The sequence below is a fragment of the Vespula pensylvanica genome, chromosome 5 (genome assembly GCF_014466175.1).
Source record: "Vespula pensylvanica isolate Volc-1 chromosome 5, ASM1446617v1, whole genome shotgun sequence".
NCBI classification, from domain to species: Eukaryota; Metazoa; Arthropoda; class Insecta; order Hymenoptera; family Vespidae; genus Vespula; species Vespula pensylvanica.
Genome location: NC_057689.1, coordinates 6,666,571 through 6,681,730, shown reverse-complemented (window position 1 = coordinate 6,681,730; position 15,160 = coordinate 6,666,571). Strand labels below are relative to the sequence as shown.

Here is a 15,160-nt window from a genome sequence, read left to right as displayed (position 1 = left end):
CGAATCAAACGATATATAACTGGGAGAAACGAGAATTATCTTTTTTATCGTTCTTTATTTCTTTTCTCTTTATTTTCTTTTCTTTTTTTACATTTCCTTTATTGCAAATAATTATGACAAAGTGAAAATACACGAGGTATGTAATAATTTGTTTTTGAAAAATTCAAGAGAAACGAGCCATGTAAACAAGCTTTCGTGGTGTGGAAAAAAAATATAAATCTGCCTTTTTCTTTTTTTCCTTCTTTCTTTTTTTTTCGCTAAAATTCTCACCTTTTGTTTTACGTTGAAAAATATCTATTAGGATTTAAACGTCGGAAAAATTGTACGTATCTATAAGTTTTTAATTAAACTTATCTTTATCTCCTACGATCGAAAGTATGAACTTAGAAACAATATTTGTCAACAAACATTGGGAAAGATTCGATTGTATCCGCAAATTATTCGGGACGAGAAGAAGAATCGATACGTCGTTTCGAATGATCAAAGAAATAATCGAAGTGATCGAGTTACGTGGTTACTCTCTTTGTAGAGGAAATTCGTTGCGTTCGTAATTCACAGAGAGAAAGACAAAGAGGACGAAGGACACAGAGAGAAAGAGAGAGAGAGAGAGAGAGAGAGAGAGAGAGAGAGAGAGAGAGTGAAATAAATCTTTCGCGGTAGTTGTTACCTTCTCCAGTAAACTTCCGCAACCAAAAACTTTTCACTTTCTCGATGTAATAATTTCTATACGGGTAATCTCTTCTCGATGGCGCCGACAAAAGCTTTTGAAAAGTTCGCGCTCTCCGACAACATCTTGGACTCGATTACCCTTCTCCTTTCAACGACGGCAAAGGAAAAGTCCGAGCTTCGTAAGGAAAATTATCGGTCGTTGCGTCTTGTAAAATTTCTTGAGTGAGCTTTTAAAACTTGTTGAGTGACTCCAACGAAGAACCCCTTTCGTTTTTATGTACGTAAGTATTACGTACGTAATGTGTTATATAGTTTTCTTCGATACTATCGATCGATAAAAAGAACTATTACGATTATTATACACATTTTCATAAGTACATCGAAAGTTTTCAAAATAAATCGATATATTTATCTTTAAACTTACCGACTAAAAGGAGTAGCAACAAGGTCGAATCCATTCCCACAGCCCAAGTTCGTCGACGACGTGGCTCGATTCAACGCATTCTCGAAACTTTCCTGAAACAGAACGACTAGGAAACGTTAAAAAGAACGAGGAAATAATAATAAATATGAAAAAGTTTGTATCTATTGGTATAAACGTGTTTTTATAAATAGAATCGATATATTTTGACAAACTTTTTTTCTTTTTTTCTTTTCTTTTTCAATTTCTTTTCTCAAATAAAGAACGTTATTGAATTTACTGCCAAAAATTGTATGTCGATTATTTTTCCTGTGATCGAATTGTTTATTCATTTATTTTGTTGTATTTCTCTGTCACAAAAAAACGATGATTTTAATTGACTAAAGGATTACTGAACATCGGATATGTTAAAAATTAAATGCAAATTAACGAGTAACGTTCGTAACATCTATTTACTGTCTATCAATTAGTTGTAACTCTGTAATGAGAAAGTACAATTGCGTTCAAATAAACGAGACCAAATATTTCTATTTTAACGAGCATATTTTTTCAAAACTTTTGAAAGAGAAAAAGAGATGTGGAAAGAGAGAGAGAAACGGAGAATGAGAGGAAAAACAACGTTATCTCTCTTTTTTCTCTTTCGTGTTATTATACACGGTGAACTAAATATGTAGCTACAAAATTTACAGAAGCTTTTATTTCAATTTAAACGTCATAACGTTTTGCCCAAACTCGTACGCACATATATAGGGCTATATACGCACACACATTAATATAAATACTCGAATATTTTCGACGATCATTTTAACGATCTTCACGAACATTAATTATTTATCCCGAATGATCGACGGTGCGAAGTAATATTAAAAAATATTTCTGTTTCTGTATAATAAGCTATTTCGATCGTTCTAACAAGTTCTAATAAGCTATCTCGATTATTTCGATTTTGTGATATTTTTCCTCTTGTTGCGACACAAACATGTCGTATAAAAAATAATGAAATAAAATTGAATATTAAATTAAATATTATATATCATAGACATATATAATATAAACATAGATTATTAAGAAATATATATATATAATTAAATATTATAGACAAGTAAAGACTAAGAAAGAAAGAAGATGAAAATGTTGAAAGGGACTTTAAAAGTATCGGTCAGCGAATAGCAAAGAATTAAACACAGAGGATAAGCGTCGCGACGAAAAGAGTTGTCGGTATTTGACCAACGCTCATTATCGCTACATTTTAAATTCCCTTTTCTCTTATAACAGATCGTAGAGTTTGTTTTCGTGCGCTCATTATATATGTGTATATGTGTGTGCGTGTGAAAGAGAGAGAGAGAGAGAGAGAGAGAGAGAGAGAGAGAGAGAAAACGAAAGAGAACAAGAAAGAAACTATAGTCGTTTCGCGTATACTCGACTTACAATTAGAGACGAAGAATTATGAAAGAGAAAGAAAGAGAAAAAATGAAAAAGAAAAATTTTACACGCGCAAGTTGGAAGCTAGATTCAAAAGTAAATGAACGCTGGCAAGTGGAATTTTTCTTTCTATCATTTTAACACACAAACACGAGGACGTTATACACGACGAAGTAGTTCGTCGAGTGTCGTCGCAACGACGGTATCGTAGTAACTGAAAAAATGTCTAGAGGAAGAAGCAGAGAAAGAGAGAGAGAGAAAGCGAAAGAAAGAGAGAGAGAAAGGAAAAGAAAGTAGAGAAGAAGGAAGCGTGAAATGTATCTTTTCGCACGGCTAGACGAATTTAAAAAGGAGGATATTTTCTGGACTTCTCGTCCCTTTTAATTAAATATATTTTACTGATGGTGACAATGTTTCTTTATGTTTCTTTCTTTCTTTCTTTTTCTCTCTCACACACTTACATACACACGATCTACATTATCAATTCTTTTTGTTTAAAAAGTAATTTGCTTATTAATTATTTATTAACCACTTATTATTAAATTCTCTAAAACAATCTCAATCTGTATTTTTGGTTAACAAAATAAGATAAATTTGGCTTGTAAGAATTTGTTTATAAAAATTGTTTATAACAAATTGTTAATTAATTATTAACAATACGCTAAATAAATAGAGGAAATTCTGCCTTTTAAAATGATATTCGATTCAAATCTCTACGATTTTTACTTCCGGAGATATTCGCATGTAAATGGAAGACCTGATTATTAACAATATAGAAAAAAATGGTTTTTTTAATAAAAAAAAATAATTTGTTAATTATTTTTGATTAAGTTATGTAACTTTATAAATTAGTCTTCATTATCAGTCTCAAATGCATGTTCCTTTTGACAAAATAATATGAATTTAGTTCGTAAAAATTTGTTTATAAAAATTGTTTATAACAAATTGTTAATCAAATATTAACAATATGCTGAAAAATAGGAAAAACTCTACCCTTTAAAATGGTACTTGTTTCAAGTTTCTACGATTTTTAGTTTGGAAGATATTTCTATATATATCGAAGGTATTCATGTTGGCCCGTTTGACCTACATAATTTCATTCATATCGGCTCGGTGACACACTGACCTACATAAATTCCAAGAATTTACTACTCTTGCGTACTACTACTACTACTATTACTACGATCAGCTGTTCTTTTCGAATTATGAATGGAAATCTTTCTAAGACGATATCTCCGGAACGAAAAGTCGTAGAGACTTGAAACAACCACCGTTGTAAAGCATAATTTTTTCTTTATTTATTTAAATATTGCAATAATATTGTTATAATAAAATCAATTTTGTTAATAATTTTTTAAATTCAATTTTTTTTTTTTTCGTAATAAAGACATTATATAATGAAATCATTTCAATATTTGTTATAATTATTATATAATTATATAAATTTTATTTTGTTTATTTAAAATAATAAATGAAGAATATATTAATACACAGTAATGTACGAAATTGAAAGAATGAAACTGGGAAGACTTCTTTCGTAACTTACTACTACCATTTGTTTACTTTTATTATTTACTTACTACTTATTTATTATTGTTATTTATTTATTACTATTCTTATTAAATTTTAATCGCATCTCTCTACATGATTTCTTAGCAACATTTAAATCAAAATATCTCCTAAACTAATAATACTTTTTTATAGAGAGTGTCAAACTGCATCGACCAATGCAATCGGAAACATGATTCCATTTTAAAAAAATAAAGCTTATTTTATATGTGCTTCACTTTTTTGCATCTACCTGTACAAAAATTATTACCCTATCGCTTCATATCGTATGACTTTTATAAACAAAGTTAATCCATATTTAAAAAAAAAATGGGGATATTCACTCTGAATAAACGTGTAACTTCTGCGTTATATGGCGTTATAGAGAGTTACATATATAAGTATATATGCTTTTTTTCGAATGATTGCAAAAAAAACTAGTTAGAGAGAGAACAATTCAAAAATTGAAACAGTGAAAAATACTTTGCCCGATTGCTGTTGATCGTAAGCTCTCAGTTGTCAATTAAGAATCGTCGAATCGTCCTATCTGCAGAAGGGTATTAGTGTCAGTGAACGCTTATATAGGCTGATCGATATACGATGAGAGATTGATGCTTCCGCAAGCGCTCCCAATATATTCATTTATTTCAAACTGGGAGCATTCAGAAGCGAGATGCTATTTTTCATGAGTTTCCTTCACGAACGCTATACATTTATCTTAATATTTCACGGAAGCTCGCATCGGCGAATTTATAAATTCACTCTTACTTCTTGGATCTTTCAAAAATTTTAAGTTTTTATATGGCCATTATATATATATATATATATATATATATATATATATATATATTTATGTACTTATATACCTTATCAGAAAGGAATTCGCAATGAGTTACAATCGAAAATGAAATGATGCTCGATATAAATAATACAAAGTAATGACGATCGTGATAAAAATCTGATGGTATCCACGTAATAGTACTCGATTTGATTTTCTGTAGATGATACATAACACATATACATTGTATGTATATGAATATGCATGTAATACTTCAAATCATAAACAAACGTCAACGTGAATTATTCATGCGAATAATTTAACATCCACTCGATCCCGTATTTTGCAAAAAAAAAAAGAAAAAGAAAATACATTCAATACCGTTCCATCCAATATTACTTAAAAAAACAATGTTACTATCTTTTCTTCTTCTTTTTTTTATTTTTAATACACAAATTTCACAAAAGTTTAAGTATACTCGAGGAAAAAAAAACGTTTAAAAATCTTCCAAAAATTTTTTTCATGATCTTTAACGCATCTATTAAAATACAATAAATAGAAAAATTTACAAAAGAGGAACAAAAGATCGGGACAATAGTAAATCCAGAATAGAGCGATGGTCAGACACGTGGTGGTCATTTCCGGTAGAGGCAGGGCCACAAAGCGTCAAGGTTTGGCATGATGAGTATGGTTGGATGCGACGAGGAAAGAGAGAAGAGGAGAATACTCGGATTATAGCCAGCAGGAGCCAACGAGCGAATGAGTGAAAGAGAAATATATATATATATATTTCTCTCTCTCTCTCTCTCTCTCTCTCTCTCTCTCTCTCTCTATTCCTATATATATATATATATATATATATATATATGTATGTATGTATTTATGTATATGTGTGTGTTTGTGTAGAGAGAGAAAGAGAGAGAGAGAGAGAAAGAGAAGAGATAGTGAGGGAAGATGTACACGGTGCCGGAAATACAACGGCAGCCATTTTTCACGGTGCGGACATCCGCTTCCGGTCTACGGTCACCACGAAATACGAACAAAAATGATGCTGGATGTATGTGACTCGGTGAGAGTAGTAGAAAGAGTAGGAAAATATATGTATATAAAGAGAGAAGGATGGGGAAGCAGAAAGAAATGGAAAAAAGGACAACAACCTCAACGACGAGATGGTGACCCGTCGTCTGCTTCGCTTTATTTTTTATTCCTATCGTTATCTATCTCTCTTTATCCATCTATCTATCTTTTTCTCTCTTTCTGACAAACTTTTTCTTATACTTTACCTTACCTTACTTTCTCTCTCTCTCTCTTTCTCTCTCCCTCTTTCTTTCCATCATATACGCATTTTTATTTTCATTTATTTCTATTTCCCTTTCGCAGATCATAGATTTATCGTCCTGTTAAAGATTACTAAAACTATTACGAGATATATATTTTTACATAAAATAACAGTACGATGCAATTTGTTATCATCATTCGTAATAAGAACAGATCAATGTTTCATCTATTTGTCAACGAAGATAATTCACGAACTTTGAGAATAATATCGGGAGTAACTTGTTAAGTTGTTAAAGTTTTATTATTCGAAAGAGATCGGAGAGAAAACTTTTATAATACGATGGCATCGATCTTTTAATATTTTCCTTTAAAATATTAATTACGCGGCAAAGCGAGAAAAGTCGATATGTAAAATGTCGTCTTGTGACAAGTTACGTGACTCAGGAAGCTATTCGAAAATTTCTTCGAATAAGGAACTTTTCCTTGCTACGGTCGTTTCCATTTCTCAAAGTTACCGAGCTCTCTAAAGAATGTTCTCTCTTTATCTAGCGTACACGATCGTGACACTTCGTTCAGGTCGCCCCGGTGATAACTCTTCGAATTCGACGCTTCCTTATAGATTCGCTTTGTCCGCTCGTACAAAGAACCTTGAAACGTATTGAAAATAGAATCAAGAAGAAATGATAGCAAAAGAAATCGGATAGCATAGTAGTGTCCGGTAACATTCAATAAAAACGTCTGTAGTCGACGAAGGACGATTAAATAAATAAAATCTCTTTAACCGACATCCTCGTGGACTTTGTTGTAGAATATTTTTTGTCATAGTAATTTCATTCCCAAGGAAAAATACAGAGAGAAAAAGTCATTTCTATGTTTTCTCTCGTATCGAATTTTCTTTCCATTAACGTACAAGCTTACGATATTAAATCATTCGAAATGTTTGCAACGGAACAGAAAGAAATAGAATGTTGAAATGGAAAAATAATTCGTATGTGAGAAAACAAAAATTATGAATAGAAATGATGAAATTTTCTCTTAAAAAAGGAAAAAAAATATTATAAAAGTTATAGCTATATATAAATATAGTATATATACATATATCTACATGTCTTGTTTTTACAATATATAATTATAAATCACGAATATAAAAATCGTTCTGTTTCTCCTATTCGTCGTCTTGTTCAAATGAAATTAGAAAGAATTTTTCGAAAGACATACGGCCGATAAATTCCATTAATGGCATCCCATCAAATGTATTCGAACGTATCAATTATCCCCATATCACTCGAATACGCGAATGCTCGAAATGAAATACATGTATCGTGCATATTTTATTGTCTATCACGGACGATCTATTCGGATGGTCTATAATGCATATAAATGCACCTAAGTGCATTTTTATTTTTTTCCCTTCATTCGTACCTTTATATATATATTATATATATATATACGATATATATATATATATATATATATATATATATATATATATACATATCGATCTTCATCTCTTTGCAAATATAAAACAAATATTACAAAAAAAAAGTAATAATAATAATAATAATAATAATAATAATAATAATAATAATAACAACAACAATAATTGTTAATCAGAAATAAAAAAAACAGTAGAGAATGTGAAACGACACATTTTTTCGCAATAAATAAAACTCAATTATTTTTACGATCGAGTAATTCGTCGAGAATGTTTGATAATAACGTTAATTAACTACTCTTATCAATAAGGTGGAATAATTAATTAGTACATTAATTTAAGGAAACTGAAACGATGTAAAAAGGAAATATGCGTCGATCCATCTGTGAAAAAAAGAAAAAAAAGAAAGAAAAGGGGGAATGAGAAACACGATGTGGATGAGATAGAAACCGATCGATCTGCCGGGCAAAAAGAAAAGGGGGTGGTTTTCAAACATCCCTTCTGACACTTTGCGAACCTTTTGATGCTTTTACTCGTGTCATCGTCGGCACAGGACTGCTCTCAAAGCTCTTTTTGCAGTGGGAGTCACTCTGAAAGAACGCCGTGCACTAACTCATACCTCTCAAATCACGTCCCAGCCGCCTATAGATTTTTATCTTGCAATGATGACACGATGACTTGCCCTTTTCCCGTTCTCTCTCTCTCTTTCTCTCTCTCTCTCTCTCTATCTATCTATCTATCTCTCTTCTTACCCTTCTTTTCTTTTTTCGTAAAATGCGGATTGAAACGTTTCGCTCTCTCGACGTACACGACGCGTTATACGTAGTCGAAGATCGAAACGATGGATCGACGAATTGAAATACGAAGCTGTATAGTTCTTTTTTTTTCAGTGTTTGTAACGTTATTTTTATTAAGAGAAAGAAAAAGAAAAGGAAAGAAAAATTGTATGAATTTATTTTACGTCCCTTATGGCAATTTTTTCGTTTCCTCTTCTTCTTTATCTTTGTAGAAATTATTAAAAAAGGGTCTTATATAAGTATATACAGGTACAAATATGTAAGATAAATATACTGGATGAGAGCTAAAGGTTTCTAAAGAATTTGAAAGATCAGTTAGTTTTTTCGAGACTTCTTAAGCTCCTTTTATAGATTATAAAAAAAATTGCAAGTCTAAGAATTTTTGAACCAACTGGAATCTTTGACCTAAATTTTGTATATATATATATATATATATATATATATATATAATAAAAAATATGATATGAATAAAGAAATTATAAAATTCTTATATAGTAGATATATATGCAAAAATTTTTACAATATTTATTACAAGAATTTGCGATACATTCATTGTATAATATACCTGTAGAAGAATTTAATATATATATATATATGTATGTTCATATAAGAAGATTTAATAATTTCTCTTTCCTTTTTTTTTGTTCCTATAAATATCAAATTCATATATTTACAAATAAATATAATTTATACTTAGTATTCGAACGAATTTAATTAAATTTAGTTAAGAAAAAAAAAACTTAGGATATAACGTGAATAATAAAGACGAATTTATATCGATTACTGATTTCGTGATAATCATTACAAAGAAAGAGAGAAAGGGAACAAGAGAAAGAGAAATAGCTCTAAATCACTTATCCGAGATGTCTGAATTCACCTGTTGAATACAAAAGAAAATTTTAACGTCGATCCACCGACGTAGTCGAAGAAACGGAGAAGGAATAGGAGAAAGAAAGGAAAAAAAAGTCGCGTCTCTGCTACGGTTCAGTACGCCTGAATAATGGAATAAAAGCGGAAAAGTAAAGTATAGCTTCTAGCTAACGTACCTATCCCATACGTAAGACTTATCCTTTATATTCTTTTCCTCGAACTGGATGATCCTAAAATAACGTGTTTCCTATCAGATTAAAAAATAATACAACTATACTAATTCTTACGTAATAAATAATTTCGGTGTAAATTTCCTATTTATAAAGAGAAACAGAAAGATGATGATGATGATGATAATAATAATAATGTTAAACTAACGTTGTTAATCAAAATAATATAAATAAATTTCTTCGTTACATTTTATGTATATTATTGACAATAGAAATCTAAACGATTTTTGAATACACACACGTAACATTGATTACAGGCGACATTATAACGAGAAAATGTATTGGCGAAAAGGAAGTTCTTAATCGCAGCATTTAACTTGCAGGAACCGGTACACATACATAAACAGCCATAAATTTCAGTAAACAAGCTTGTCTAAACGCAAACATAATAAGCTTCCAACATTGGTGCGCATCACGTAATGTCGCGCACACGAAGGCATAAGGGGGGGTTATACCGTACCGTGCTGTACCGCTCGAAATCCAATAATGCAACTTAAGATACGCTGGTTGTATACATTTATGTGTGTGCGTATATACATATGTGTATGAGAGAAAACATATGCTATTCGTCTAACATATTTCGTGGAATCGTTAAAAAAAAAAAAAACATACGCACACGTGCGTAAAAAAGAAAACTGAAAAAACAACAATAGTTTCTTAACTGAAATAAAATATAAACATTACGATTCTGTAGATAATAATACAGATATTACGAGATTATAACTACGAAATAAAATATTATATGTATAGATAATTTACATTTATAGATAATAATACAAATATGACGATATATATATATATATATATATATATATATATAATTATGATATAGAATATTATAACTATAAATACAAACGTAACATTCTCCCGCTTCACTTCCCCTTTAAATAAAATTCATTTATCCACTGTTTTGGAATTGTAATGCTATTATATGTATCGTAACAATGAAAATTGACAAAATTCAATTTAATTCAATTATTAATGAAATAATTAATTATAGACCGTCCGAGCGAAATGGAGAATTAAAAGAATCAAAATGTACATACCAATTCAACGAATACACACAAATTCCGGGACGTCTCTTCTTCCGTACGACCATCTTACTCGGAGTAACGTCGTCGACTGATACGTCTTTATTTACGAATATCAAACGATCCTATGATAACAATACGTAGGACGGCAAGTAAACTATCCTTAACGAGTATCTAAATGACCTTGTTTCTCCTATAGGAATGTTTACTTTGTACAAAATGATGAAAGAGGATTTCAAACCAATAATTATTTCTCGGAATTCGAAATTGAATGAGGAACATTACATTGTCTATATTACAAATGGTTCGTTTAATAATAATAATACGAACCGTTTGGTAAATCGTTAAATAGCTCAATATAATTATAACGTGAACGTATATACGCCAAATATTAATTCTCGAAATAATTCTTTTTTTCTATTTTCATTTTTCCTTTTATTTCTTTAATTTTTCTCTACATTCAATCTTTCCTTTTTTCTTTCCCTCTCTTTCTCCCTCTTTTTCTTTTTCTTTCTTCTCTTATCCCATATGAATTAACGTCAATTAAACGAGAAGGGAACGGTAAATTTCACTGGAGTGAAATCGACGAGGAAAACAATTCGCGTGCATTCGGAACATTAAAAGTTCGGACCACTTCCACATGGTATTCGAGCGTTTCAGTAAATTCTCTTTAAAATCTTTAACGACGTTGAGCTTAAAATGCTTTTGCCACGAAGTACCTTCAAGATCTCTGCCCCCAAAGCGAAGGAGAGAGAGGAAGAGAGAGAGAGAGAGAGAGAGAGAGAGAGAGAGAGAGAGAGAGAGAGAGAGAGAGAGAAAATTCGTATCGATCGATTACACACAAAATTACTCGGACATTTTACCCTAATGAAGATTACCTAGGCCGAAGAAAGCAGAAAAAATATTTGTTTTTCGTTAAACTTCACTCGTGGATGAATCTTTTTCAATCGTTTGAATTTACCGTTGATAATCGCCTGGTACTTTTTGATGCTGACCAAAGAGAGAAGGAATAAAAAGGAAAAGGGAAAGAAAAAGAAAGGAAAAGAAAGAAAAAAAATAAAAATAAGAACAAAACGAGAGAAAAACGTGGTGGAGGGTGTGGTTCGTGGCCTGTGAATGTCGACTTCGGTGGTTGCTAAAGGAAAACATGAGAAAAGAAAAGAGAGAGAGAGAAAGATATATAGGTGCTAGCTATAAGCTGTAAAAAAGACGTGAGCGATGTTGGGAAGCGTAAGAAAAAAAGAAAAAAGAAACACTAGCTGGAAGGAAATGCGTGAAAGCCGTGAAATAGACTATGGCTAAGGCAAGAATCGATACAGAGAAGAGGGATGAGAGAGAGAGAGAGAAAAGAGAAAGAAAGAGACAAAAACAGAAAAAGAGAGAAATGTTCAGTAAACCTTTCTCTCTTTCTCTCTCTCTCTCTCTCTCTCTCTCTCTTTCTCTCTTTCTCTCTTTCTATCTATCTGTCTCTATCTCTTTCCTTCTCCCTCTTAAAAGGGCTCGCCCTTCGTAACGATATACGCTCGGCACGCTAAATTAAAACGAGCCGGAAAAAAGCTGATCTGTCCCGAAGAGGCAGCATCCCTTAGGAACGAGATGAAAGGCATGCTTTGACTACGAAGTAAAAAATTACGTCGGATCGAGCTCCATTGGCGTTAATAAACGAATTTTCGATTGGAATTACATAAAATGTTCTATCGGTTTTTCAAGAACGAAAGATTACTCAGAAGATTTTAATCGATTAAGTGAAGAACATATTATATACAGAGTGTTCCAATAAAATCTACCATTGTTTTAGATTTCTTTTATACGAAAGAAATAACAGAGAAAATATATAATATCACAGACATGTATTTTATACCGAAAAGAAACTCTTAGATATTTTCTCGCCCGATCGAATGGAACGAAAAAGTTGTTTTAGACGATCGAATTTTAAAATGGTACACCCCGTAGAGTTTGATAAATTTCGTGAGGAAAGAATGGAACGTTGGACACGACCGGCAAATCGAATTTTTCCAAGCGAAGAAAATGCATATAACCGCGAAATGGATATTGACGTTTATCGTTGGTTTATCGTTGGCGAAGTGTGATTTTTGAAAAAAAAAATAAATAAAAAGAGAAAGAAAAAGAGGTAAAATACGAAAATCTTTTGGCGTCATTCGTTTGAAAATTCTTTGATTTCACAATGTTTCTCTTCTGCTTTGGAATTATATTTTTGTGACTTTCTTGAGAAGACTTTCTCACGCGACGAGCAGTTTCGATCTTGACTCGCTCAATTTCGCATAATAAAGCTTCCTTGTCTAGCTTATTCTCATGATAGTCGTTCTATACTTTTGCATGGAAAATGTTGAAATGAAGGCGAAAGGAGAAGAAGAAAGGAATAAGAATGTAGCTTCCTCATCTTCGATTCAGCCGATTATCATAGCAAGCGAGGACGCGCGAGACGAGAGAAAGAGAGGAAGAGAAACAGAGAGAGAGAGAGAGAGATAAAGAAAAATAGAGAGGAAAAGAGAGAAAGAGAGAGAGGGAAAGAGAAAGATAAGTAAGAAGAGAGTGAAAAGGATTGAGAAAAGAAGGGATGAGGAGAGGGATGAACCGACGGTAATGAGGGACCGACCTCCGATGGTTGCTACGAGGGTTTCGTCGGAAGGAAGGATGGAAAAGTCGGAGCTGTGAAAAATCTCGCTCGTTGGAAGATGAAGAGCAAAGAAGAAAAGTGGATGGTAGAAAAGATAGAGATAGATAGATAGATAGATAGGTAGGTAGAAGGGTCGGATAAGAATATATAGTAGAACGTAGAAATGGCGACGACGATGACGAGGACTGGCGTGCACCGGCAGTCTCTCGTCCTCGTCTGCCTGCAAAAATCTACGACTTTTTGATGGCAACGAGGGAATCTTGATTATTCATGAAGAAACCGAGACACTAAAAAGGAATTCTATTTTCGCTGACGCTGTTGGAATAAAAGAGATACCGCCGAGATCAGCTTCTCGCCCGCAATCTTATTCGCCTTAAACGATTTATTCTTTTATTCCCAAGAACGATAATCCTAAGAGAATTTTATATATATACATTCCTCGAATTTATATATATATATATATATATATATATATATATATATATATACATTCCTCAAATTAAAAATTTCTACTTTGACAAGATTATTTAACACTTTCGAACGATTACTATTTTGATCGATTTTTTATAATTAAAAAAGGAAATAGAAAGAAAAAAGAAAAGAAAAAGGAAAACAGGAAGAAAGAAAAAGAAATATCCGCTATTATTCTCTTAATAATATCCGCTATTATATTACTATTAAATTACGATATAGAATTTTGAGAGCTAACGCAAATTATCGAATAAACATTCAACTTATTTTCCATCTTTCTCTCGTTACTTTGTATCGTGTTAACCAACCAAGAATTTGACCTCGACCTTCGTTATAGCATCAGGATCGTCGAGAATCGGGCGAATCGAGTGGCCCGAACTGGTTTTCGCTTTTACGAAGAAATCTTGGATGCTCGCTGGCTCGCGGGTTAACTCGTTGCAAGTTGGATAGTAAAGAGAGAACGAGAGAGAAGTGGTTCGAGTAAGACAAGGACGGCCAAGAGTTATGCATTATGATTCGCCATTCGCCCACCCTCTCTGAGCACTCCTCCTCCTCCTCCTCTTTCCCCAACCTAATAACATCACTTGTTGCACAGCCTCCGCCTCCACGGACCCCGCTGTTGGCTCGAATCTTCTCTCTCTCTCTCTCTCTCTCTCTCTCTCTCTCTCTCTCTCTCTTTAGCTCGCACGCTCTCTCTTTCTCTTTATCTTTCTCACTCTCTCACTTTCTCAACTCCAGCACGTCGAGCAAAACTATTGCCCCCCAGACGAGAAAGTCCCGTCTCAAGGATACCACCTCGTCGTCTTATGAATTTCATTTATCTCGAACCGCATCTCGCACGCGAACGAGCTTTCACCCCCAGGGCGCGTGCCACTATCTCTTTTTGTAAAGCCTCCTTCATGCCGAACGACCATTTATTTTCTTTACACTCTTTCGCATTATTCTTTTTTGCATTCTCTCTGTTTCTCTCTCTCTCTCTCTCCTTGTTTCTAATTTCCGAGTCTTTGTTTTTCTATCCCTCACATTCTCATCATCGTTCTAATTTTTAATCATATCGCGTCTTTGAACATGCTTTTCAATGACATTTAAAAAGGATAAATTAATTTACAGATCGAATAAAATGAGCTATAATTAATATCTATACTCTAAACAAAATCTATTTTATTTTCGAACAAAATAGACTTGTTCAATCATAAGAGAATATACTTTTAGGGAGAATATTCTTTCAACTAAATTCGGGATGGATGAAATTTTGATGCACTGTTCAAGAGAGATAAAGAGAGAGAAAACAGGGTCTCGTGGAATCATATATCATCACGTCGTCGTCATCGTCGTCGTCGTCGTCATGGTGGTCGTCTCTCTCGAGAGATACAACCATATACTACAGCTAGTATCATAATCCACGTTGGGACAAAAGGAACATAATTGGATATGCCGAGTATAGCGTTTCGCATGACAGTCCAGACAATCGTTGATTCATTATTCCAGCTCGCACGAGCATCGTTAGAGTCGACATTCTCTATTTAATCCAAATTACGAAAACCTAAATTACTGATAGACTATATTACTTCT

The 15,160-nt window shown here is 32.6% G+C and overlaps 1 protein-coding gene across 31 annotated transcripts in view; it reads right to left on the bottom strand.

Annotated features, from left to right (window-relative positions):
- Positions 1-15,160, bottom strand: part of LOC122629485 (Down syndrome cell adhesion molecule-like protein Dscam2) — a 156,138-nt gene that overhangs the window by 83,014 nt on the left and 57,964 nt on the right. For 27 of the 31 annotated variants that reach the window (XR_006327277.1, XM_043812942.1, XM_043812947.1 and 24 more), the window contains one exon: positions 1,094-1,185. Coding sequence is in view for 30 of the 31 variants with exons in the window: in XM_043812942.1 (XP_043668877.1) it covers positions 1,094-1,127 (34 nt within the window). In the remaining variant the exon portion in view is untranslated. Of the gene's footprint in view, positions 1-1,093; positions 1,200-10,494; positions 10,530-15,160 lie in introns of those variants that run through there. The other 4 variants (XM_043812952.1, XM_043812951.1, XM_043812955.1 and 1 more) reach the window with 2 other exon arrangements.